General features: G+C 47.3%; 1 protein-coding gene across 2 annotated transcripts in view; it reads right to left on the minus strand.

The window, feature by feature from the left end:
• The window catches only part of Rab31 (RAB31, member RAS oncogene family), a 134,509-nt gene that overhangs the window by 62,963 nt on the left and 47,828 nt on the right, over nucleotides 1–23,718 (minus strand). For both annotated transcript variants that reach the window (NM_145094.2, XM_039083027.2), the window contains exons 2-3: nucleotides 19,170–19,249; nucleotides 13,673–13,754 (exon numbers count right to left, since the gene is read on the minus strand). In NM_145094.2, the coding sequence (NP_659562.2) occupies nucleotides 13,673–13,754; nucleotides 19,170–19,249 (162 nt within the window). The remainder of the gene's footprint in view (nucleotides 1–13,672; nucleotides 13,755–19,169; nucleotides 19,250–23,718) is intronic.

A 23,718-nucleotide genomic window follows, 5' to 3' on the forward strand; every position in this document is an offset into this window, starting at 1 on the left:
TGAATTAAAGATTTATTTATTTAGTATATATAAGTACACCATAGCTGTCTTCAGACACACCAGGCAAGGGCATCGGCTCTCATTACAGAGGTTGTGAGCCATCGTGTGGTTGCTGGGAATTGAACTCAGGACCTCTGGAAGAGCAGTCAGTGCTCTTAACCGCTGAGCCATCTCTCCAGCGCAAGAAGACCCATTTTCTTTTTCTTTTTCTTTTTTTTTTTTTTTTTTTTTGTTCTTTTTTTCGGAGCTGGGGACTGAACCCAGGGCCTTGCGCTTCCTAGGCAAGCACTCTACCACTGAGCTAAATCCCCAACCCCAAGAAGACCCATTTTCAAAACTGAAGTGTAACCATGGTGTGGCTGCTGGTGCCTGCGGTCCTAGCATTTAAAAACAGCTGAGGCAGAAGTCTCACCACGAGTTTGAAGCTGGACTGGCCCAGGGGGGCTACAGAGTGAGACTCTCAAAAAGCGAAAAAGCTGGGGAAGCTGGAACTTGCTGAGAGATGGCTCAGTAGTTAAGAGTACTGGCTGCTCTTAGAGAGGACCTCGGTTCGATTCCCAGCATGCACACTAGGCAATTCACAACCATCTATAATTCCATCTCCGAGGGATATGACTCCCTCACTTGGTCTCTTTGGACACCTATTCCAGCCAGCAGGGACTACACTCATGTGTTCTGGATCCAAGTGTAGTACTGAGCGTTTAGAGAATGGTTCTCAACCAGTGGGCCATGACTCCTGTAAGACAACTGGTAACATCAGATATTTGCATTACGATTCATAACAGTAGCAGAATTACAGTTGTGAAGTAGCCATGAAGACAGTTAGGTTATGGTTGAGGGAATCACCACAACATGAGGAACTGTATAAAGGGTTGCACCTTTCGGGAGGTTGAGAATCATTGGTTTAAAGCAGGGGGATTTTAAAGGCAAAACCCACATCCTGGTATCCCAGTTGACAGCTGCAGGGGAGGCTTTGCACAATCAAGCAGTTTAATAGAAACCGCGATAAATTAGCTGGGCACCTTGGCCTCAGGTTCCTGGAGTAGAGCTGGGCAATTTTCCACAGGATTTCCCATCAAGGAGATCAAATTCTAGTCAAACCTAAAATGACCTCAACAAGAAACAAGGAACCATTTTGCCCTACCACACCAGCACTCGCGGGCACGTACCCATACGCAGACATACACCAGCACACAAAAAATAAAGGTTTGAAATCCTAAAAATAATCCTGAACTTTATACTTACAGGAAAATTGCAAACAGTTCACTAGACGAGGCTGGCCACAGCATGGGGGAGCCAGCAAAGGCCACAGAGGAAAGAGAAGGCCTCTTCCGCCCGCACAGCTCTCACTAAGGAAAGCCCATGTGGGGTGAGGGAGGATTTGATAACCCAGTGAGAGGAGTTGTGAGTCAAACATGGATTCCAGAAAAAGCAAACATGAAGTCAGGGGTGGTATTTTAATCTTCTGCAGGGGTTCTGCCTCTGTGGGGATTCTCTTCCTGGTGTTTGTTGGAGGGCCAACATCACCGAACTTATTCAGACATCTCTCTGCAGAATTTCTTTACACATGATCTAGGAAGTTCCACCCAGAAGTGTCCTGTTTGAAAAAAAATTACATCTGGGGCTGGAGAGATGGCTCAGTGGTTAAGAGCACTGACTGCTCTTCCAGAGGTCCTGAGTTCAATTCCCAGCAACCACATGGTGGCTCACAGCCATCTAAAATGAGATCTGATGCCCTCTTCTGGTGTGTCTGAAGACAGCTACAGTGTACTCATACATAGAATAAATACATCCTTAAAAAAGGAAAGGAAGAAAGAAAGAAAGAAAGAAAGGAAGGAAGGAAGGAAGAAAGAAAGAAAGAAAGAGAGAGAGAGAAAGAGATCTTAAATTGCCTGGCTGACCTTGAACGCCTTAACTCTTGAAATTGTTTAACCTCTTGCCTCAGCCTCCTGAGAAACTGAGATTACAAACCTCGCTTTCTTATAGTGTTACTAAGTTTGCTCCTTCTTGGAATTTTCCATTTTTAGTGTTCTGTTAATTAAGAAAAAAATATATATATATACCAAGGAGCTAGAAGGGTGGCTCAGTGGTTAAGGAAACTGGTTGCTCTTGTAGCTTCCAGGTTGCGTGAAGAAAGCATGACTTTTCAACCCGGAAGCAATAGACGCTTGTGCTCAGTGAGGAAAATAACTTGCAGAGTCCGTGAATTTGTGCCACAGATATTAGAGAGGTGCTGGAAGGCAAGCATACCGTGCATGCGAGGCAGAAGCTGGTACACTCGCCTCCCAGGTGAGCAGTGAATCAGTAACACAGGGAGCGCTCACCCCTGCCAACACTGAAACCTGCTGCTATACCGCTACAACGTTGCCCCAAAGACATTGCCCGTTTAAATTTCTGAAAGGACAGAGGCAGGTTTCTAAAAAGATGGGGTGGGGTGGGATGGGAAGGATAATAAAATCAACGGGACTCCAACAATTAATGAAACAGAATAGGCACAGGCAGCAGTCAGGAATGTATTTTTAGCTTTTCCAGAAGGTGAGATCATCGCAACCACAATGAAAACCAGCAACAAGCCGCAGAGACAATTGAAAAGCTGGACAGACTTGAGACTCCGTCAAAAGACGCCAGATGATGCCAGCCCAGGAATAAGCGAGTCGGGCCACTGAGGGGAAACAAGACTGGTGCCCATGAGTCGCCGTAGTTGGTGGCCTCACACTCTCATCTATTCTAAAAAACAGTCACCTGAAATCCTAGCCAAAATGGAACCCTTCTTCCCAGACCAGAAGCATAAAGGTGAGTATCCCCGCCACACAGTGCTCTTAAGAGATGTCAATGTAGGGTTGGCGGTGGCTCAGCCAATCATAATAATATACACATGCACATAGGCGCACACACATGTATCAGTGACTATTGTCAGCCGTGTCCACAAACCATAACAGTCAAACGTTAAAAAGACTAAGATCGATAGAAATTAAGACTGTTAGAAACTAAGATTGTTTGAAGGATCAACTGAAACACCCCGGATGCTATTTCCCTTTGACATTGAAACTGGGCAGACTACGACAGTCAGTGGGATGGCAGTCAGCACCAAATCTCTTTGAAAGCAACCAGCTCACTAGAACAGGTAAGGAAGCATCTCCCAGGAGGCACTGCACAACCTGGTGGAAATGGCTGGTTCTGGATCCATGACATCCCTGAGAAAGTGTACAGAGAGGCAACTGAAGAGTGATGATGGGTCAGTGCCAGCCGTAGAAATCATGGGGTGGGTGACTTTGTTTTCAACTGCACAGTTTCTACTAGGAAAGCAACATGAGAAGAAAACCCAGGTCCCAGATCGTTCAATCAGATCGCAGCCTTCAGCCGTGTTAGCCATGTGGCTGTGAGAGTGTACTTAACCTCTCTGTGGCTCAATGATTGTCAGTGAGGGCAAGCACAGGGAGCTCACAGGGCAGGGAGAGGGGTGACCATGTACAGGGCAGCCTGTGAACACTGAGGTCACAAGAATGATCAGTGGGCGGCCGGATGCAGCACTGTTGCTCCCTCAGGTGGGGCCAGTGACCTGTCAACCTGACTGATCATCCTTGATAAAAGTTTCCAGGCCAAGGCAAGGGAGCAGTAAAATGCAGTCCGGTTTCTACAGCAACTGAGAGACAAAACAAACAAGCAAGTAAAACACAGCCAATCAACTTCAAAGAAGCCCAGGTAAGTACAGAAGGGAGACCACCCTCTGTGAATGTGTTACCTAGATTTGAAAGTCAGCTGACTGGCAGCTTAGAGAAGGGCCCCAGACCCTTTATAAGAATTTAGCAGAACAACAACAAAGACCTTTCCATGAGATTAGCATTTGTAGGACAGGAAATTATCCAATTCTTAAAACATTCTTTAAAATGCCTTAACCTAAAAATGCTGGAATTCTGGTTTTAAAGAGAGGAGTTCCGTAAGATGAAAACACAAGCATTTATAAGAATCAGATAACGAGGGCTGGAGAGACGGCTCAGTGGTTAAGAGCACTGATTCCTCTTCCACAGGTCCTGAGTTCAATTCCCAGCAACCACATGGTGGCTCACAACCATCTGTAATGACATCTGATGCTCTCCTCTGGTGTCTGAAAACAGCAACAGTGTACTCATATAGAAAAATAAATAAATCTTAAAAAAAAATACTCAAGAATCAGATAATGAGAGTCAAGAATTATTCTTCCATTGAGAGAAAGACAAGAACTGAAGGCTTTCAGAGACAAACAAGATCATTTAAGTGAGTTGAATAGTATATTATAAGTTTTCCTGGTTAGTTTCTGGTCAACTTGAAACAAGCCAGAGTCATCTGAGAAACGGGAACTTCAGCTGAGAAAATTCTCCCACCAGATCAGGCTATGGGAGCACTTTCTTGATTAATGATCTATTTGGGAGGGCCCAGCCCACTGTGGGCGGCGCTGCCCATAGGCCAGCTTCTGGGTTGTATTAGAAAGCAGGCTGAACATCCAATCTCCCCACCCAGACAGATTCTTCGCATGTTCTAGTGCAGTGAGTCTACCTGATCCTTCTGACCCCTCCAGATCCAGCCAAGTCCCACATCTAGTACCCTAAATTGGCCTGGCCTCACTGCCCTCATCACAATCAATCTTTAGACCAGGCCCCTCTCATACCACATCTAGCATCCCCTCACCCCAGGCAGATCGACCCCCACATGCAGGGTCTGACCCAGGATGCACATCTACCACTCCAGCCTAACCCTCTAGCCTCTTATCCCATCTAAGCCAGCCTCTAAGCCAACCAGCCCACACATCCTCTGTTCCAACCTTCTTTGTCCACATCAGATGGAGAGACTACAAGAAGAATTCCACATGCCCAGATCTCGTCAAAAAAATTTACAAACATGAAAGACTAAGCCAGTATCTCCCGCTCCCTCTGCAACCTATAAATGTCTAAGAGAAAATACTGAAATATTTGCCGGTGAGAATAACTTAGATGAACTCCAGAACACAGAGTTAAAAAGAACAATCATAATCCCCATCAAAGGACTCAGAGACGACGTAAAGAAACAGCTCGATAAAATTAAGAAGAACTTAAGGTGAATAAATGCCCAAGTGATGCCCAAGGAAACACACACACACACACACACACACACACACACACACACACACACACACACACACACACGCAAAAGCTGAGGAAAACTACACAGAGAATTCAGGCACCTAGCAACAGCAACCTAGCAACGGCTTGCATCATCACTTGCGGCCAGGTGTGAGCCAGGTGCGTAAAAGGGACGGCTCGGCTACCCTAGCTCCCTCTCTCTACATCTTCTTTCAGGACTTGAGAACGGAATTCAATAGAAATAGAAACACCGAAGAGGACTGGCATTGAAACGAAGATGGAATTAAAAGTCCCAGTAACTCAACTGGGAGACTCAAAGGAAAGCCTTGCGGGCAGAAGAAAAAGTAGAAGATCTGAACCAAATAAGCAAGGAACGTGAAAAAAAAAAAAATCAGAGTCACTGAAAAGGAACGTTCCATGGGTCATCATGCAAAAAAACAAACCTTCAAACTATAGGCATAGATGAGGAACAAGAATCCCAACTCGATGGCATAGACCTGGCGTTGTGTTTTATAATGTGGTATAATGTGGAGGCTGGGGAGACCTCAGAGGGTCCAAGGTGTCCCCCTAAATACAATACATTTCTTTTTTTTTTTTTTTTTTTTTTTGGTTCTATTTTTCGGAGCTGGGGACCGAACCCAGGGCCTTGCGCTTCCTAGGCAAGCGCTCTACCACTGAGCTAAATCCCCAACCCCAGGAGCGCGAGCGAAGCCGAGACGCGGCGGGAGGCGGGAGAGAGAGAGGGAGAGCGGGAGAGGGAGGGAGGGTAGGGGCGCGGGTGAGCGGCGGCCCCCGGGGAACGGAGCGGGCGGTGCACGGGCGGGAGGCGAGGGCGAACGGGGACGAGCGGGACGCGCGAACGGGAGGCGAGAGCGGCCGGGAACCCCCCCCAAACGAGGGGTCCGGCACCCGTCCGCGCGCGCGCAGAGGCACCCAATACATTTCAAAAACATGGCCCAGAGGCTTCTGAGCTGGGACTGATCTGAAAGCCTCCTCTCTGAGGACTGAAAGACCCCAGCTTAGCAGCAGTAACGCCATTTTGCAAGGCTGTACTTAAGATGACTGGTTCAGGGAAAGGTTAGAACACTGAGTACACAGCGGCTGCCAAGCAAGATATGTTTGGTTGAAGGCCTGGCAACAGGACGACTTCGGTTGAGCACCTGACAATGAAAAAAAAGCCCCGGGAGAGGTCCCACACCCTGGTGGGGGGCCGAGTCAGTCGTTATGTTCCAAGAAGGTAGCTAAGAAACTTGCCCCCGGGCTGAACCCTTGGGGGGCCGAGTCAGCCGTTATGTTTCAGGAAGGTAGCTAGGAAACTTGCCCCCAAGCTAAACCCTTGCCATATTAGAATCCACCAATTATATCCCTGTAACCATGCATCTGCTTCTGTATGCTTGCTTCTGCTCCCCAAAATCCTATAAAAGCCCATCCTTGGTTCCGTGGGGCGCGCCAGTCCCCCGAGTGACTGAAGCGCCCACAGGTGCCTGTGCCTGTGTATCCCGACAATAAACCAAATCCTCTTGCTGATTGCATCCTGTGGTGTCTCGGTCTGGTCTTTGGAGTTAGAGGGTCTCCATCCCGAGGGAAAGTTCTCCCTGAGAGCTTTTCATTTGGTGCGTTGGCCGGGAAAGGAGATCCTCCACCCAGGGACCACCGACCACCCACTGGGAGGTAAGCCGGCCGGCGTCTGTCTGTCTGTCTGATTTTGTCTCGTTCTGTCTTATTCTGTCTGTTCTGTGAGCGCTCAGCCAGGTTCTGTGAGCGCTCAGCCAGGTCTGTTCTGTGAGCGCTCAGCCAGGTCTGTTCTGTGAGTGCTCAGCCAGGTTCTGTGAGCGCTCAGCCAGGTCTGTTCTGTGAGCGCTCAGCCAGGTCTATTCTGTGAGTGCTCAGCCAGGTCTGTTCTGTGAGTGCTCAGCCAGGTTCTGTGAGCGCTCAGCCAGGTCTGTTCTGTGAGCGCTCAGCCAGGTCTGTTCTGTGAGCGCTCAGCCAGGTCTATTCTGTGAGTGCTCAGCCAGGTCTGTTCTGTGAGTGCTCAGCCAGGTTCTGTGAGCGCTCAGCCAGGTCTGTTCTGTGAGCGCTCAGCCAGGTCTGTTCTGTGAGCGCTCAGCCAGGTTGTTTGGAATTTGGGCGGGACGAAGAAGGAGCTGACGAGCTCGGACTTCTCGCCCCGCAGCCCTGGAAGACGTTCCAAGGGTGTTGGGGCCCGACTTTTCGGGGCCCAATCTGGGAGAGGAGAAAGATCCGGACTAACGGCACTCTGTCTGTATTTTTGGCTTTCAGAGGGCCCCGGACCTTTGCCACCTCCATCTGACTTTTTGCTTTCAGTTTGGTACCAAAGCCGTGCAGCACGCCTGTCTGTTGTTTGTTTGACTGTTGGTGTTGTTTGTTTTCTCTGTGTTCTAATCTTCCTTAGAACTAACATGGGACAGTCCCTAACAACGCCCCTAAGTCTCACTCTTGATCATTAGAAAGACGTCCACGACCGGACACACAACCAGTCCGTCGAGGTTAAAAAAAAAAGGAAAAAGACAGACTCTCTACACATCCGAGTGGCCCACTTTCGGAGCAGGATGGCCAGTGAATGGCACATTTAATAAGATCATTATTTTACAGGTTAAAGATCGGGTCGTCCACGGACATCCTGACCAGGTTTCTTATATTATCACTTGAGAGAGTCTCGCCTTAACCCCCCCCCCCCCGGGCGGAACCCTTCGTGAACCCGAATTGGCCTCCCCTCAACCCCCAGCCTGTCCCCTCGGCCCCGCCCGGTCTGCCGGCCACGTCTTAAGAAACCTGTCCTCCTGGCAGACCCAAACTCCCCTCTCATAGATCTTCTCTCTGACAGGCCCGGCTAAAACGGAGGAGGCAGAGCCGCCGGCCAGATCAGTTGCCGGGCCACAGTCTGATAAGGGTTTCTCCCCTGTCGCAGGGAGATTGCACAATAAGCGCGAGGTGATGCCAGATACAACCTCCCAGGCTTTCCCACTTAGACAGGGAACCGGTGGCCAGACCCAATACTGGCCGTTTTCAGCAGCTGACATTTACAATCCAACACAACCCTTCTTTCTCCAAAGATCCGGTGGCACTCACCGACCTAATAGAATCTGTTTTACTTACCCACCAGCCTACTTGGGATGACTGCCAACAGCTCTTACAGGCCCTCTTAACCTCAGAAAAAAAAAAACAAAGAGTGTTCCTAGAGGCCAGAAAACATGTTCTGGGAGATGATGGGCGTCCCACCCAGCTGCCTGAGGACCAAACTGGGATTTTAATACAGCTGAAGGTAAGGGACACCTACGCCTTTATCGCCAGTTGCTTCTAGCGGGTCTCCGAGGGGCTATACGACGCCCTACTAATTTGGCTCAGGTAAAACAGGTATTACAGGAAGCAGGGGAAACTCCCTCCGCCTTTCTAGAGAGACTTAAGGAGGCCTACCGTATGTACACTCCCTATGATCCAGATGACCCAGGACAAATGACGAGTGTCTCTATGTCCTTCATCTGGCAGGCTGCTCCAGATATCAAGACTAAGTTACAGAGGTTAAAAAAATTTGCAGGGCTATACATTACAAGATTTACTTAAAGAAGCTAAAAAGATTTTTAATAAGAGAGAAAATTAAGTCAAATCTTGGCCGCCGTAGTTCAGGGCCAAGAAAAAAAGGGAGATAGGGGGGAGCTCAAAAGGGGCTGAAGCTAGATAAAGATCAATGTGCCTATTACAAAGAGAAAGGGCACTGGGCCAGAGAGTGCCCCAAGAAGCCTGGCGGACCCCGAAAGCCTCGACCACGAACCTCCCTCTTGGCTCTAGATAAAGATTAGGGAGGTCAGGGCCAGGAGCCCCCCCTGAGCCCAGGGTAACGCTTAAAGTTGGGGGACAGCCGGTTACTTTCCTGGTAGACACAGGAGCCCAACATTCAGTCCTCACCCAAGCTTCAGGACAACTCAGCGACCGGACGGCCTGGGTACAAAGAGCTACTGGTGAGAAACAATACCGATGGACTACGGACCGCCGGGTTCAGCTGGCTACTGGTAAGGTGACCCATTCCTTCTTACATGTTCCGGACTGCCTGTACCCTCTGCTGGGCCGTGACCTGCTCACCAAACTAAAAGCACAAATTCATTTTGAGGAAAGAGGGGCCCAAATAACTGGCCCCCACGGAACTCCCCTTCAAGTTCTAACCCTACAACTAGAGGATAAATATAGACTATATGAACCGGGACAGGACAAGCCACAATCCCTAGAAATAGACACTTGGGTCACGAATTTTCCACTGGCTTGGGCAGAGACTGGTGGGATGGGGTTGGCGCTCCAACAGCCCCCCTTAATTACAACTCCAGTCTCCATAAAACAATACCCCCTGTCACATGAAGCTTATCAAGGTATAAGGCCTCACATTACGAGGCTTCTAGATCAAGGCATCCTAATCCCCTGCCGGTCGCCTTAGAATACGCCTCTTCTGCCTGTAAGAAACCCGGCACTGGAGATTATAGGCCAGTACAAGACTTGAGAAAGGTCAACAAGAGGATAGAAGATATTCATCCGACTGTTCCAAACCCTTACAATTTGCTCAGTAACTGTTCATCGATGAGAAACAGGGGTATGCTAAAGGGGTCCTAACACAAAGGTTGGGACTCTGAAAACGCCCTGTGGCCTACCTGTCTAAGAAATTGGACCCTGTGGCCTCCGGCTGGCCACCGTGCCTAAGGATGGTGGCTGCTATTGCTGTCCTGATCAAGGACGCTGGAAAATTGACTTTGGGACAGCCACTCACCATCCTAGCACCCCACGCAGTGGAGGCCTTGGTAAAGCAGCCCCCAGACCGCTGGCTCTCTAATTCTCACACCAAGCCTTGTTACTGGATGCAGAACGGGTTCAGTTTGGGCCCGTAGTCGCCCTCAATCCTGCCACCTTGCTTCCCCTACCAGAGGAGGCAGAACAGCATGACTGCCTACAAATCCTCACAGAAGTACATAGAACCAGGCCGGACCTATCGGACCAGCCTCTTCAGAATGCTGACCACACATGGTACACGGATGACAACAGCTTCTTGACAGAGGGAGAGCGAAAGGCTGGAGCTGCGGTCACTACAGAGGACAAAGTGATTTGGGCGAAAGCCCTGCCTGCTGGTACCTCCGCACAACGGGCTAAACTCATATGGCCTTGACTCAGGTGTTCAAGATGACAAAAGGTAAGAGGCTAAATATATATATACAGACAGCCGTTATGCCTTTGCCACGACACACATCCACGGGGAGATCTACCGGAGGCGGGGGCTGCTCACATCTGAGGGTAAAAATATGGCTAAAATTCTGGCCCTCTTAGAAGCCCTATTCTTGCCCAAAAGACTGAGTATTATACATTGTCCAGGACACCAGAAAGGACACAACCCAGAGACACGAAGAAACCGGCTGGCCGATGCCACGGCGAGAGAAGCGGCCATGAGCAAACAAATCTTGCCCTTAAATAGCCCAGACCAACCCACACCCCCACCAGTGGGACAAACCAGTTGGGTTTATGCCCATGAGGACATAGAGCTCCTAAAAAAATGGGGGCCATCTACCACCCTCAACTAAAACAGTGGGTCTACAAAGGACTTTTGAATTGATCTCCTTTTTACATAAGAAGATAAAAACCTTACTAGATCGAGAAGAGATAAATCTGTTTTTTTTTTTAATTGGGACAAAGCGATACAAAAGGTGACTGAGAGTTACAAAGCGTGCGCTCAGGTTAACCCAGAAAGGACCATGATTAGACAAGGAGTTCGTCCTAGGGGACACCGTCCCGACATCCATTGAGAAATTGATTTTACTGAAATTAAACCAGGTATATATGGATACAAGTATCTCCTAGTGTTTATAGACACCTTCTCAGGATGGGTCAAAGCCTTCCCCACAAAGCACGAGACTACAAAAATGGTCACCAAAAAGCTCCTCGAGAAAGTCTTTCCCAGGTATGACATGCCTCAAGCGTTGGGGTCGGACAACGGGCCCGCTTTCGTCTCCCAAGTAAGTCAGTTGGTGGCCAAATTGCTGGAGATTGATTAAAAATTACATTGTGCCTATAGACCCCAGAGTTCAGGTCAGGTAGAACACATAAATAGAACAATTAAAGAGACTTTATCCAAACTTACGCTTACAACTGGCTCAAAGGATTGGGTGGCCCTCCTTCCCCTAGTTCTATATCGGGCCCGGAATACCCCGGGCCCCCATGGTCTAACTCCTTTTAAAATAATGTATAGAACACCACCCCCATTTGTCCATTTCTTTGATTCAAACATTGCTGATTTTGCTGACAGCCCTTCTCTGAGGGCCCATTTACAGGCCCTACAGATTGTACAGAGACGTCTGGAGACCTTTGGCCGCTGCTTACCAGGACAAGCTTAAACATCCGGTGGTGCCACACCCGTTCCAGATTAGAGACACCGTGTGGGTGCACAGACACCAGACCAAAAATCTCCAGCCACGGTGGAAAGGACCCTACACCGTCCTCCTGACTACCCCGACCGCCCTAAAGATAGACAGAGTCTCGGCTTAGATCCACACACCACACGTCAAGACAGTCCGGTCTGAAGAATTGACTAATCACAACACTACACCCCAGACTTAGAGAGTTCAACACACTCCAAACCCCTTAAAGTTAAAACTCCTACGTGGATCCTCCTAGCCCTTTTGTGGCCTAGAGTCAGTGGGGGAATAAGCCCCCATCAGACAAAAATTTCTTGACCAAGTCGAGTGAAAGATTTCACTCAAAGTTAGCAAAAAAATGGGGGAATGAAAGACCCCAGCTTAGCAGCAGTAACGCCATTTTGCAAGGCTGTACTTAAGATGACTGGTTCAGGGAAAGGTTAGAACACTGAGTACACAGCGGCTGCCAAGCAAGATATGTTTGGTTGAAGGCCTGGCAACAGGACGACTTCGGTTGAGCACCTGACAATGAAAAAAAAGCCCCGGGAGAGGTCCCACACCCTGGTGGGGGGCCGAGTCAGTCGTTATGTTCCAAGAAGGTAGCTAAGAAACTTGCCCCCGGGCTGAACCCTTGGGGGGCCGAGTCAGCCGTTATGTTTCAGGAAGGTAGCTAGGAAACTTGCCCCCAAGCTAAACCCTTGCCATATTAGAATCCACCAATTATATCCCTGTAACCATGCATCTGCTTCTGTATGCTTGCTTCTGCTCCCCAAAATCCTATAAAAGCCCATCCTTGGTTCCGTGGGGCGCGCCAGTCCCCCGAGTGACTGAAGCGCCCACAGGTGCCTGTGCCTGTGTATCCCGACAATAAACCAAATCCTCTTGCTGATTGCATCCTGTGGTGTCTCGGTCTGGTCTTTGGAGTTAGAGGGTCTCCATCCCGAGGGAAAGTTCTCCCTGAGAGCTTTTCAGGACTAGCTTTCATGACATCAGAAGATGCCGTGCGAGCTCCCAAGGAAGGGAAGCAACCAACAGGCCTGCTCAGCTAAGACGCCCAGGGACCACAGCAGCCAGCATAGTGCGGTAACTCTACGGGTGGCACACACACCTTGTCAGTAGCCAATCGCTCTCTGATTGGACCAAAGACGCACGCGAGAAGAGGGAAACCAAGCCTTGTCCCGGAAACCTAGCCAAGGACCCAGGGCTAGAGAAGTCATGGATGGTGGGGGACAGCTTCTATCGTCAAAGGCTGGGCTTGATGATCCAAGGCTTTCCTGAGACCCTGGTGCATGGAGAAGGAAAACAGCTCCCTCTCTGAAACCAGGAACATTTTGGGCAGAGCTGGGGCGAGGGCCATGATGGGGCTTAGGCTTCAGATCCTGAGAACCCAATTCTTCTCACATTACGGGGCTATGGCTGCTGTGTGCGCTCCGTATGCAACGCTCTTGAGATGCCTGTGTTCCCCTGTATAACACTGTTCGCTAAGCTTCTTGCTGACTTTGTGCCACTGTGTGATAGTTTCTGCTGATTTTGCCCATTTTGTTGTTGTTGTTGTTGTTCGTTTTTTTGTTTTTTGGGGGTTTTTTTGTTGGTTTGTTTTTTGTTTTTGTTTTTGTTTTTTTTACTCCAGAAAGTTGTATATAAGATACTAGACTTCCTAATAACCTTGCTTGTAAGAGCTGCAAGTTTATTCACGATTTCCTTATCCCAAACTTTCCTATCTTCTTTATCTCCTCATCTCCTGGTTACCTCCCACTTAGGAACCTGTCATTGAAGAAATTCCTAGCTACGGTTTTGATATTTGTTTTCATACCCTCAGGTAAGTGTAGTCCTTACCCCTCATCAACAAACAGATGGAGGCCACTACAGAAAAACTACACAGTCAACGAAAATGCAGACGCAGTATTTTTATGTAAAGCAATTCTGGTTACAATAACAACTTCTCGAAAGGCCATGCTTATTCAAATTTAAGTGAAGAGCAAAGTTTTGTCTAAAATAACCTATTTGCTTCTTATGTCTTGGCATATATCTCCTTTCAAATGGTGAAATAAATGTTTCATATATAATATGATATAATAAATATATTAAATACATAAATATATACTTTAAATTCTGATATTCTGATGCTGGCTCCATTTTGTCTCTAGGAAGCCAGAAGTAGCATGTACTCACCCGCTCCTGACCAGCGGTGTCCCAGATGAGGAATTTGTGAAGTTCATTTCCACAAGGCACAGTTTTGGTCATGAAAGATGCCCTGAAAAAGAGAGTCAACCGCCCTACATCATCAAAACTCCACAGAGACGGAGGAGTTTCAATTCCTGTTATTATATTTCAAGCGGGCCCCAAGCACTCTTGTCCCTAAACAAGCAGTAATGAGAGTTAGACTACTGCAAATGAAAAGTCTGTATTTTATATAATTTAGCTGAGGTTTCAAAACAAAGAGAATATAGGGGCGGGGTGTCTGATGCTGTCCTGTTCTCCAATTGGTTCTAGGTCTGTCAGTAAAGAAGTCATGGGCCAATTGCTGGGTGGAAGGCGGGACTTCCGGGTCCCTGGAGGAAAAGGGACTGACCCAAGGGAGAAGGAGAGAGTTCACCATCTTTCAGAGAGAGAAAAGCCAAGCAGCCAAGTGAGATCTTGGGAGGAGCAGGTGGAGAGATAAGAATATTGATAAGGGCACACTTTTCCAGGCAGGAGATTACAGTAGCGCCCAGCAATTGTGTCAGAAGACAAGTTGAAAATGAGCAACCCATGTGCATGTCTTTTATCTGTGGATTCACGAGAAGCTGGGTGGTGGCTGGTAGTGCATCCTGTTCCCAGAGCAAAGGTGGGGTAGTAAAAGCTTAATTCACCATGTGTGGACTGGAGGGATGGCTCAGAGGTTGAGAGCACCGAGTGCTCTTACAGAAAGCCTGAGTTTGGTTCCCAGCGTTCATTCACAGGGCAGCTCACAGCCATCTTTAACTTCTGTTCTAACAGATCCAGTACCTTCTTCTGGCTTCCTCAGGCACTGCACACACGTGTTTCACATAGGTCCATGTAAACAAAACACTCATACCCATAAACTAAATAAACATAATAAAAGAAAATGCACACAGAAACTGATTCAATTGTCCTAGAATAATATTCTCTGTATATCAGGGAAATGTTGAATGTCTAGCCTTAGATATTAAAACCTTATTATTAAAACAAGGATGAGAAAAAAATGTCTTTTCACTTTAAGATTAAGACTTTGACTTTGAAACAGCATAAAGAGAAAGCTGTCTTAACATATTCCCATTCCCTAGGCTAACATTCAATTCCAGCAGCAAGTAATGGGAGAATAGATCTAAATCTCAACCTGTCTGCATCAATGTAGGGATGGTCTCAGGGTTGTATTGCTATGATGGAGCACCATGACCAAAGCAAGTCAGAGACAGAGGGTTTACTGGCTTACACTTCCACATCACTGTTCATCATCAAAGGAAGTCAGGACTAGAACTCAAACAGGACAGGAACTTGGAAGCAGGAGCTGATGCAGAGGCCATGGAGGGGTGCTGCTTACTGGCTTGCTCCCCATGGCTTGCACAATGGCCTGGGCCCTCCCACATCAATCGCTAACTAAGAAAATGCCCTAGAGTATTGCCTACAGTTCTATCTTCTGGAGCAATGTTCTCAATTGAGGTTCTTGCCTCTGAGATGACTTTAACCTGTGTCAAGTTGGCACAGAACTGTCCAGCAGAGAGATAAATAACAAAACACATGCATGTTTCTATCACAGTGGAAGGACTTCAAGGCATCAGTAAATCAGAAAACACTGGCTATCCTTTTTTTTACCTATTTTCTTTAAATAAACACTTATTTTCTTTGTGCTCATAAAACCAAATACATAGAATATTTAATAGCCTAAAATATCTCATTCATGAACAACACCACCAACAAAAACAAACAAAACAAGACCGGAGAGATGGCTCAGTAATTAAGAGCACTGACTGCTCTTCCAGAGGTCCTGAGTTCAATTCCCAGCAACCACATGGTGGATCACAACCATCTGTAATGGGATCCGATGCCCTCTTCTGGTGTGTCTGGAGACAGCTACTATAAATATATATAAATGCACTGTGAATTTTGTAAATTTCAGGAGCATCCTGGGTCATCTGAGTTTCATTTTCTTCCTGAGACTTCCGGGTTTCCCTTCCTTTCTGAGTTGCATAAACCTCCCTCCTGCCTCCAGGAGTGATGTTTGAAACTGAGCGAACTGTCTAATCAGCAGAGTGTAATGAGAATGGGGACAGGAAGGCCTTCTCACAGACCACACATGGACAGTTAGATAACCTGCGTTTGGCATATGTATCAAAGTGTAGCCTATTTGATTTTTTTTTGATTCTTTTTTTCGGAGCTGGGGATTGAACCCAGGGTCTTGCGCTTCCTAGGCAAGCGCTCTACCACTGAGCTAAATTCCCAACCCCGCCTATTTGATTTTTAAGAATTAATGGTGCACATGGTGGCACATGCCTGTTATATTAGCATTCAAGAGGTTAAGACAGGAGGATTGGCCACAGCGGTTGTTCAAAGCTGCCCTGGGTTATATAGTACAACTGACTCAGACAAAAAGTAAATAAATGAAAGTTAAAATTAAAAAAATATAATACTAAGGGGACAGGGAGGTATAGCTCAGTGGTAGAGCAGGTGATTAGCAATTACATTTGAGACCTTGGATTCAACCTTAGCAGTCACTCCACAAATAGAAGGAAGGAAGGAAGGAGAGAGGAAGGGAGGGAGGGAGGGAGGGAGGGAGGGAGGGAGAGAAGAAATAGAAAAGAGGATAATTAAGGCTATAGAAACAGTTATACAAGGGCGTAGCATCCACCATGGAATGCTGAATAGACTAATAACACAGTGTGTGCCACCAAGCCTGAAACCCTGAGTTTGACCCTCAGGGCCCACAGGATGAAAGGAGAGAATCAACTCCTTCAAGTTGTCCTCTGACTTTCCACATGTGCACCATGGAATATGTGCAAACGTCACCCTCCCCCATAAATACTCTTTTGTAATAAAATGAAGCAAGATTCACAAGATGGCAGCTGCTAGCTGAGAAGAAACACCTACTCACAGAACTGCCGCATACATGGTCATGGGTGCAGGCTGTGCAGGGAACTCTGGGATGCAGCTTTCCTGCCTGGGCATAGCCATTGCATAGCTGCCTTCAGATCACCCCTGCTTCATAATCTGTGAGTCACTGAGGTGACGTGGACTAATGCTTCTGATGAGAGGCGATGTCCTTGTACAACTGTGATTCTGATAGGAAGACCTGGGTAGGCTTTGAGGATAGACTAGCTTGGTTGTTATCTGTCTGTCTGTCTGGTTGGCTTTGGGGGTGCAAATCCATGCTATACAAGCACTTATACTACTGAGGCCACACGTCCGACTCTGCCAGGCTTGATCTGAGTCAAGTCTGCAGCTCTGTGTCTACCTGTGTGCTCTGACCCAGGGAAACCATCGCAATTAACTCTCGGGTCAGGGATTTGAACTGAAACATCCACAGGATCAGGCAGGTAAGACAATCCAGCAAGGCAGATGAGGTGTGCCTTCTCTGTTCGGGCATGAGCGCTGCATCCCTAGGGCTTCCCAAACAGCCTATAAATAACAGTCATAGTAAGTCATCAGATTCCCTGAGCTTGAGACTTGGTTACCCCATAGCACATACTTGTCTGGCTGGCTAGGTGGGTGGCCACGCCTCCTCTGCTCCATATCCATGGATCTCTCGATTCTCCAAAACTGGCTGTGGTAGACAGAGACCTAAGGGAGCACTGGAACGCACCTTCAGGGGTGTCTACCAGGGCACTTCCAGAAACTATTAGATCATGAGGGCTCTGACGTGATGAATAGATTAATCTTACGAAGCGTTTATCATATGATGACGTTATTGAAAAGTAAGAAGAGGGTCTGGGTAGAAGAAGTGACTCGCAAAGGGCATGTCCTTAGATGCTCTGTCTTGTCCTAGCATCTTCCTGTCCTCTCCTTTTCCTGTTTCTTGATCCCTACAAGGGGAGCAACAGCTCACCTCTACTATATGCTCCTGCTGCCACGGTGTTCTGTCTGAACATATACAGCCAAGCAGCCATGGATTGATTCCTCTGCAACTGTGAGCCAAAATAAACTCTTCCTTTTTTTTTTTTTAAAGATTTATTTATTTATTATATGTGAGTACACTGTAGCTGTCTTCAGACACACCAGAAGAGGGCGCCAGATCTCATTACAGATGGTTGTGAGCCACCTTGTGGTTGCTGGGAATTGAACTCAGGACCTCTGGAAGAGCAGTCAGTGCCCTTAACCGCTGAGCCATCTCTCCAGCCCTCTCGTCCCTTTTTCTTTTTTTTTTCTTTTTTTTTTCTTTTTCTTTTTTTTTCTTTTTCTTTTTTTTTTCTTTTTCTTTTTTTTTTTTCTTTTTCTTTTTTTCAGAGCTGGGGACCGAACCCAGGGCCTTGCACTTGCTAGGCAAGTGCTCTACCGCTGAGCTAAATCCCCAACCCCTCTCTCTTCCCTTTTTTAAAAGTTGTCTTGTATTTGATGACTGCAGTAAGGAAAGTAACTGATATATTGCCTTAAAATTTTTGAAAGCACCATAAAGGCTGAGCAAAACAAACCATGGGGCCAGGTTTCTGGTTCATTGGGTTAACAAGTTTTGGGATAGACAATCAAGCTTTTAAAGAATTAAGATTTCCAGTTTTATCATTCTCCAATAAGTCTATGTTTCACTTTGTAAGTATTCCTGATAGTTTTTTTTGTTTTGTTTTTTTGTTTTTTTTTGTTTTTTTGTTTTCTTCTGAAACTGGAGCTTGGAAACACCTCAAAGTTCCAAAGGAGAGTATTTGAGTGCCTGGGCATAGCCATTGCATAGCTGCCTTCGGATGACCCCTGCTTCATAATCTGTGAGTCACTGAAGTGATGTGGGTTAATGCTTCTGATGAGAAGCGATGTACTTGTACAACTGTGATTCTGTTAACTATATCAGGAAAAGCCTTAGGCATTCTCAAGCCCATAAGAGAGCCGAGTCATCCTGACACCAGAAGACAGTGAGGAGCAAAGCAGGCAGGAAGTGGAGCAGCTCCCATAAGGCATTGCAGCTCCCATAAGGCATTGCAACCATCAGAAACTGTGTTGTCACAGCAAACTTAAGCTATGAACGCTCAGCATTAGATCATTTCAGAAAGGGAAACATTATTCATTCCACATGAATTTCAGACTTCCTCAGTGTGCAGTGGACAACTTTTCTGGGAATTAAAAACCAGGCACGGGCTGGGGATTTAGCTCAGTGGTAGAGCGCTTACCTAGGAAGCGCAAGGCCCTGGGTTCGGTCCCCAGCTCCAAAAAAAAGAACCAAAAAAAAAAAAAAAAAAAAAAAAAACCAGGCAATCTGGTCACCCGTCGGGAACTGACAATGCATACCATCTCTCTCCCACCTAGAAATACAGTAAACCGGCTTTTCAGATCCACGGTCTTGATAGTCAAGAAATGGCCTTGCCTTCAAGAGGAAGAAGGTTGGCAAGAAACAAAACCCACAAGAATAACAGCCCTAAATTTCTGGAGTTAGGATCAGTTCTCATTAGTGAGGTTGGAAGTCTTCTGTCCTTGAAAGAAGGGATGTCAAAAAACAAACAAACAAACAAAAGAACCATGCTGCACTTACCCAATGGTGGGGCTGATGTTGTGGTCAAAGTGGTCCTGGACAAACCGACACACAATGCTTGATTTCCCAACTCCCGTGTCCTAGAAGAGAATTGAAGGAATAGCCATGAAAACCCACCACCTCTGACCTTCTACGAATATGCAACAAAAGAGTGTGATAGCAGAACTGCAGGAGCAGGAGAAGAAGTCTTTTATTCCCTACCAGAATGTTCTATGACGTACATGCACTCCTTTCATAGAAGGGAAATAAATATGATAAAAGCAAGTTTGGAAGCACATCTCAGAGGCATACAGCAATTAGCATGCTCATAATAAGGGAACTGAGGGCCTAGAGAAGACGTGTCACATCCTGCCGTGTTGTCTGTTAGAGAGAGAGCTGATGTTTTTCAAAGTCACACTGTCAGGTTAATTCATCTGCATCTAGGGAACACACTGGAAGACCTCTAAATTCCTATTAACCCCCGCCCCCAGTGTCTGGTAGAATTTAATATCTGGACATTAAGCTCAGGTTTTGCTGAATTCTACAAAGGTCTCCTCTTTAGAGTTGGTCAAGAGAGGGATTCCTTACACAATGGATGGAAATCAGACACAGACGTGTGTCTCTACTACTTCCTTTCTAAACCCTTACAGAGTGGTTTTGGGAACAACAGGCACAAATCCACAAGGTCAAAGAGAGAAATCCCAGACAGATAATACCAACAGTGTCTGGAGAGACAGATTGTGCCTGAGAAAGAGCCCAAAACCCAGCAGTCAGCCCATGCCTGAAACAGCATAAGGCACATCTAGGAAGAAAGGAACGACGTCAGCTTAGGCAGAAATAGCAGGAGCCCCCTCTGCCTGGGTGAGTGGGGAACCCACGTACTGAGATACCAGGGTCTCCCAATTAAAGAGCAACATGTTCTCAAGCCAATAACTCCAGAGCTTTCAGCCAGTGATGGACTGAAGCTTTGAAACTCTGAGACAAAATAAACAAAAGGCTGAGTGACCCAGATACTTCAGGGATCTGTATGGTTCTCATATGTGACTTCATTCATTCATTCATTCATTCATTCATTCATTCATTATGAGAGTGCCTCTAGTCTCAAGCTCCCTATAGACTAGAATAATCTTGAACTGACCATCCCGCCTTCACGTCTCAAGTGCCAGGATTGCAGGGTGATGAACCACCATGCCTGGCTTATTCCTCACTAGGGATCAAACCCAGAGAGGGCGTCATACACTTCACCCACTCTCCTACCAACCGAGTTACACTCCCAACCCCTAGAGGTGTGATTTCTTTTAAAAAAGACTTATTTGTTTCATGTATATAAGTACACTGTCACTGTCTTCACACACACCAGAAGAGGGCATCAGATCCCATTACAGATGGTTGTGAGCCACCATGTGGTTGCTAGGAATTGAACGCAGTCAGTGCTCCTAACTGCTGAACCATTACTCCAGCCCCAAGGTGTGATTTTTTTTAAAAGCCCAAAGTTTGAGACTGGTGCAATGGCTCAATAATTAAGAACACTTGCTGCTCTTGCAGAAGACCCAGGTTCAAGTCCAAGCACCAACACAACAGCCACACAAACATCTGTGTTTTCAGTTCCAGGGAATTCAACACCCTCCTCTGGTCTCTACAGGCAGTCACGGACTTGTGGTGCACAGAAAATACATTTAGACAAAATACGCATACAATTTATTTTAGAGATTCTAACCAAGGGCCTGGTGGCTTAAAAAACAAGCATGAAGGCTGACGGGTGAGCTGAGTTCAATCCCCAGGTCACACATGGTAGAAGAGAACTCCCCCAAGTTGTCCTCTGACAGATGAACGGCTCTAGCTCACCAGAAAAAGCTGGTGTTTCACCTGGGCCATCTGCAGAAGGCAAGGGCCGGAGTAAATAATCGCAAGACAGCTTAGCGATTTCACTATGAAGGGTATTTCAAGGGTTGGCCTTCAGGCAGGCTCCGCTCAGCTGATCTGTGGAATGGAGTCTGAGTGGAGCTCCCCGCCCCCGAATGTGCGCTCCCCAGGTGAGCCTAACGACGGAGAGGATGCAGCATCTGCCCCGGCTGAAGCATGGCAGGGGAGACACAACGCCCTGAGAGCCAGGCTGGAGAGTCCAAAGAACCAAGTACAAGGAAGTGAATAGTTCTCGGGCCAAGAGAACTAAGGGCAGCTGTCTCCAAGCAGTAGTTTTCGGGTACAGAATAGGGTGATCCTGGGTGTGACCTAAAAACATGTGAGGGGGGAGAGCCAGGTGGAGAGTCTGCGTCAGAGCTCTGGGTGCTGGGGTTGGACATGAGTGGGCACCTCTGACTGCTCAGACCCTTTCTGCTGTGTCTGGGAACCCTGCAGGCTAGGAAGGGTAGCCCTACTACCTCCCTCCAATGGGGTTTGCAAACCAGGGAGATAGCTGGTAACTGTTACAGCGGAGTCCAGCCCACAAGGCAGGGTTTGCGAGAGGCTTATTGCTTGAGCGAAGAATGAAGAAATGGATGGAAGACGCCAAAGAATCCTTAAACCACGGACCATCATGTGAAGTAGAAGAGTGGGGCATAGACAGGGTGAGGCTCCCGCGCCGCCCCTGCTGCAGCTTTAGGACACAGTTGCTTCCTGGAGAAAGTCTTGCAGCATGGGGCGTTTCCGGTGCCTTCCTGGGCAGGGCAGAGCAGGGCATTGCAGGGCAGAGCAGGGCAGGGCAGGGCAGGGCATCGCAGCTGGGTAGTTTCCATTTCTCGGGGGTACGTGGATGAAGATGTTCATCTGTAGGAGGGCTTAAAGCAGCTGAGGAGGGACAAATGAGCTGTCACTGGGAGGGTGGTGAGGGACCCAGGCCAGAGGCCATGGAAGTGCAGGCCAAAGGCAGCAGTGTCAGTAAATAGAGTCTTTAATTTTTTTTAATCAATTAATATTCTGTCTCTGTCTCCACCCACCCCCAACCCCCAACCCCGCCTCTCTGTTTCACTCTCTCCTCCCTCACATGTTTTTAGGTAACACTTGGGCTCATCCAACTCTGTACCCTAAAACTGCCAATTAGAAATGGGCATAGTTGTTTTCTGGGCATGATGATGCAGGCCTTTAATTCCAGCACTGGGCAAAGAGGGGGAGGGGAGGATGCAGATGCAGGCGGGTCTCTGTGAGTTCAAGACCTGGTATAAAAAGTGGGTTCCTGGACAGTCAGGGCTGTTACACAAAGAAACCGTTTAAAAAAAAAAAAAAAGCCCAAACAAACAAACAAAAAATTAGAAACAAAATAAAAGAGATGCCCACAGTTTTTCTGGCCTGAGGCCCTCCTTGGACTCTCTAGCCTGGGAGGGGGCAGGGGGGATGGAAGGTCTCTCAGGGCGTTGTGGTGTCTCCTCCCCTGCCACATACCAGTGATGACAGATGTCACTTCCTGTCAACTGTCATGCTCACCTGGGGAACACTCACTGGGGGACGGGGGGGATCTCCGCTCTACCTCCATTCCCGCTAAATCAGCCCAGTCTGCCTGAAGACCCGCCCTTGAAATACCCTTCCCGGTGAAAGTTACAATTATTAACTCCACTCTTTGCCTTCTACAGATGGCTCAGGAAAAAGACAGCTTTTCTAGTGAGCCAGAGTGGCAAGCCAGCACAAATATAGCTGGATGCCTGTCAAATCTACACTTTGTCTCGCCTTATTTCGCAGCTTGGATCAATACGTACCTCTTATACATTTCATGGGGGAAAAGATATAGCAAAATATATTGATTTTAAATTGTCCAGAAAATAGGATATTTGATAAAGAACAGGGCAAAGAAATCTGACCGGTCAGGCATGTGGACTCCCAGAACTAGCTTTGAGAAGTTGTAGTTCTGCCACTGACCACAAGGGGAAGACCTGCTCACCTGCTGGCTGGAGGGCCCAGAGGGCCTTCCTTTTCCAGCCAGAACCTGACTGGGATGGATCCACACTAACTGGACTGTGACCCAAATTCGTGGAGATGAGACCAGTGAGACGTGGCCCAATCGTGGTAACAGAAGTAGAAAGCAAGAAAGAACAAAGAAAGCCAACTGGGTTTTTTTTTTAACTCATTAAAAAAACAAAGACAAAAAAAAATACAAAAAAAACAAAAAACAAAACAGAGAATCCCAGCAGTCAGACAGAGGCAGGAGGTTCTCTGAGTTAGTCTAGCCTGGTCTACAAAGCAAGTCCCAGGACAACCAGGGCTACACAGAGAAACCCTGTCTCAGAAAACAAACAAAAAGACAGCAAGCAGAGGCCCCGGCTGCTCATGGAAACTTGCCTATGAATAGTTCTTCCACTCTGTATTTTGAGACTACCGCAGCCCATCTTGTCTAATCCCCTGATTTTATAAAAGCAGAAGCTGGTACGGCTTCCTTAGGGTCACACAGCTAGCCGGTTGGGAAAGTCAGAAGCACGTGTTCTGAGTCCAGTCTTCTCTAAGGCTCCTATCTGGTTAAATTCATCTCCCAGCCAAGCATGGATTTCTTTACAGAGAGAAAAGAAAGTTTAGTTGCCGGGACCTCACAAGTGCACAGATCACCCTGGTTTCACTTTGCCAGCTCCAGTTACTCAGCCGTCAG

Source organism: Rattus norvegicus, chromosome 9 (assembly GCF_036323735.1).
Source record: "Rattus norvegicus strain BN/NHsdMcwi chromosome 9, GRCr8, whole genome shotgun sequence".
NCBI classification, from domain to species: domain Eukaryota; kingdom Metazoa; phylum Chordata; class Mammalia; order Rodentia; family Muridae; genus Rattus; species Rattus norvegicus.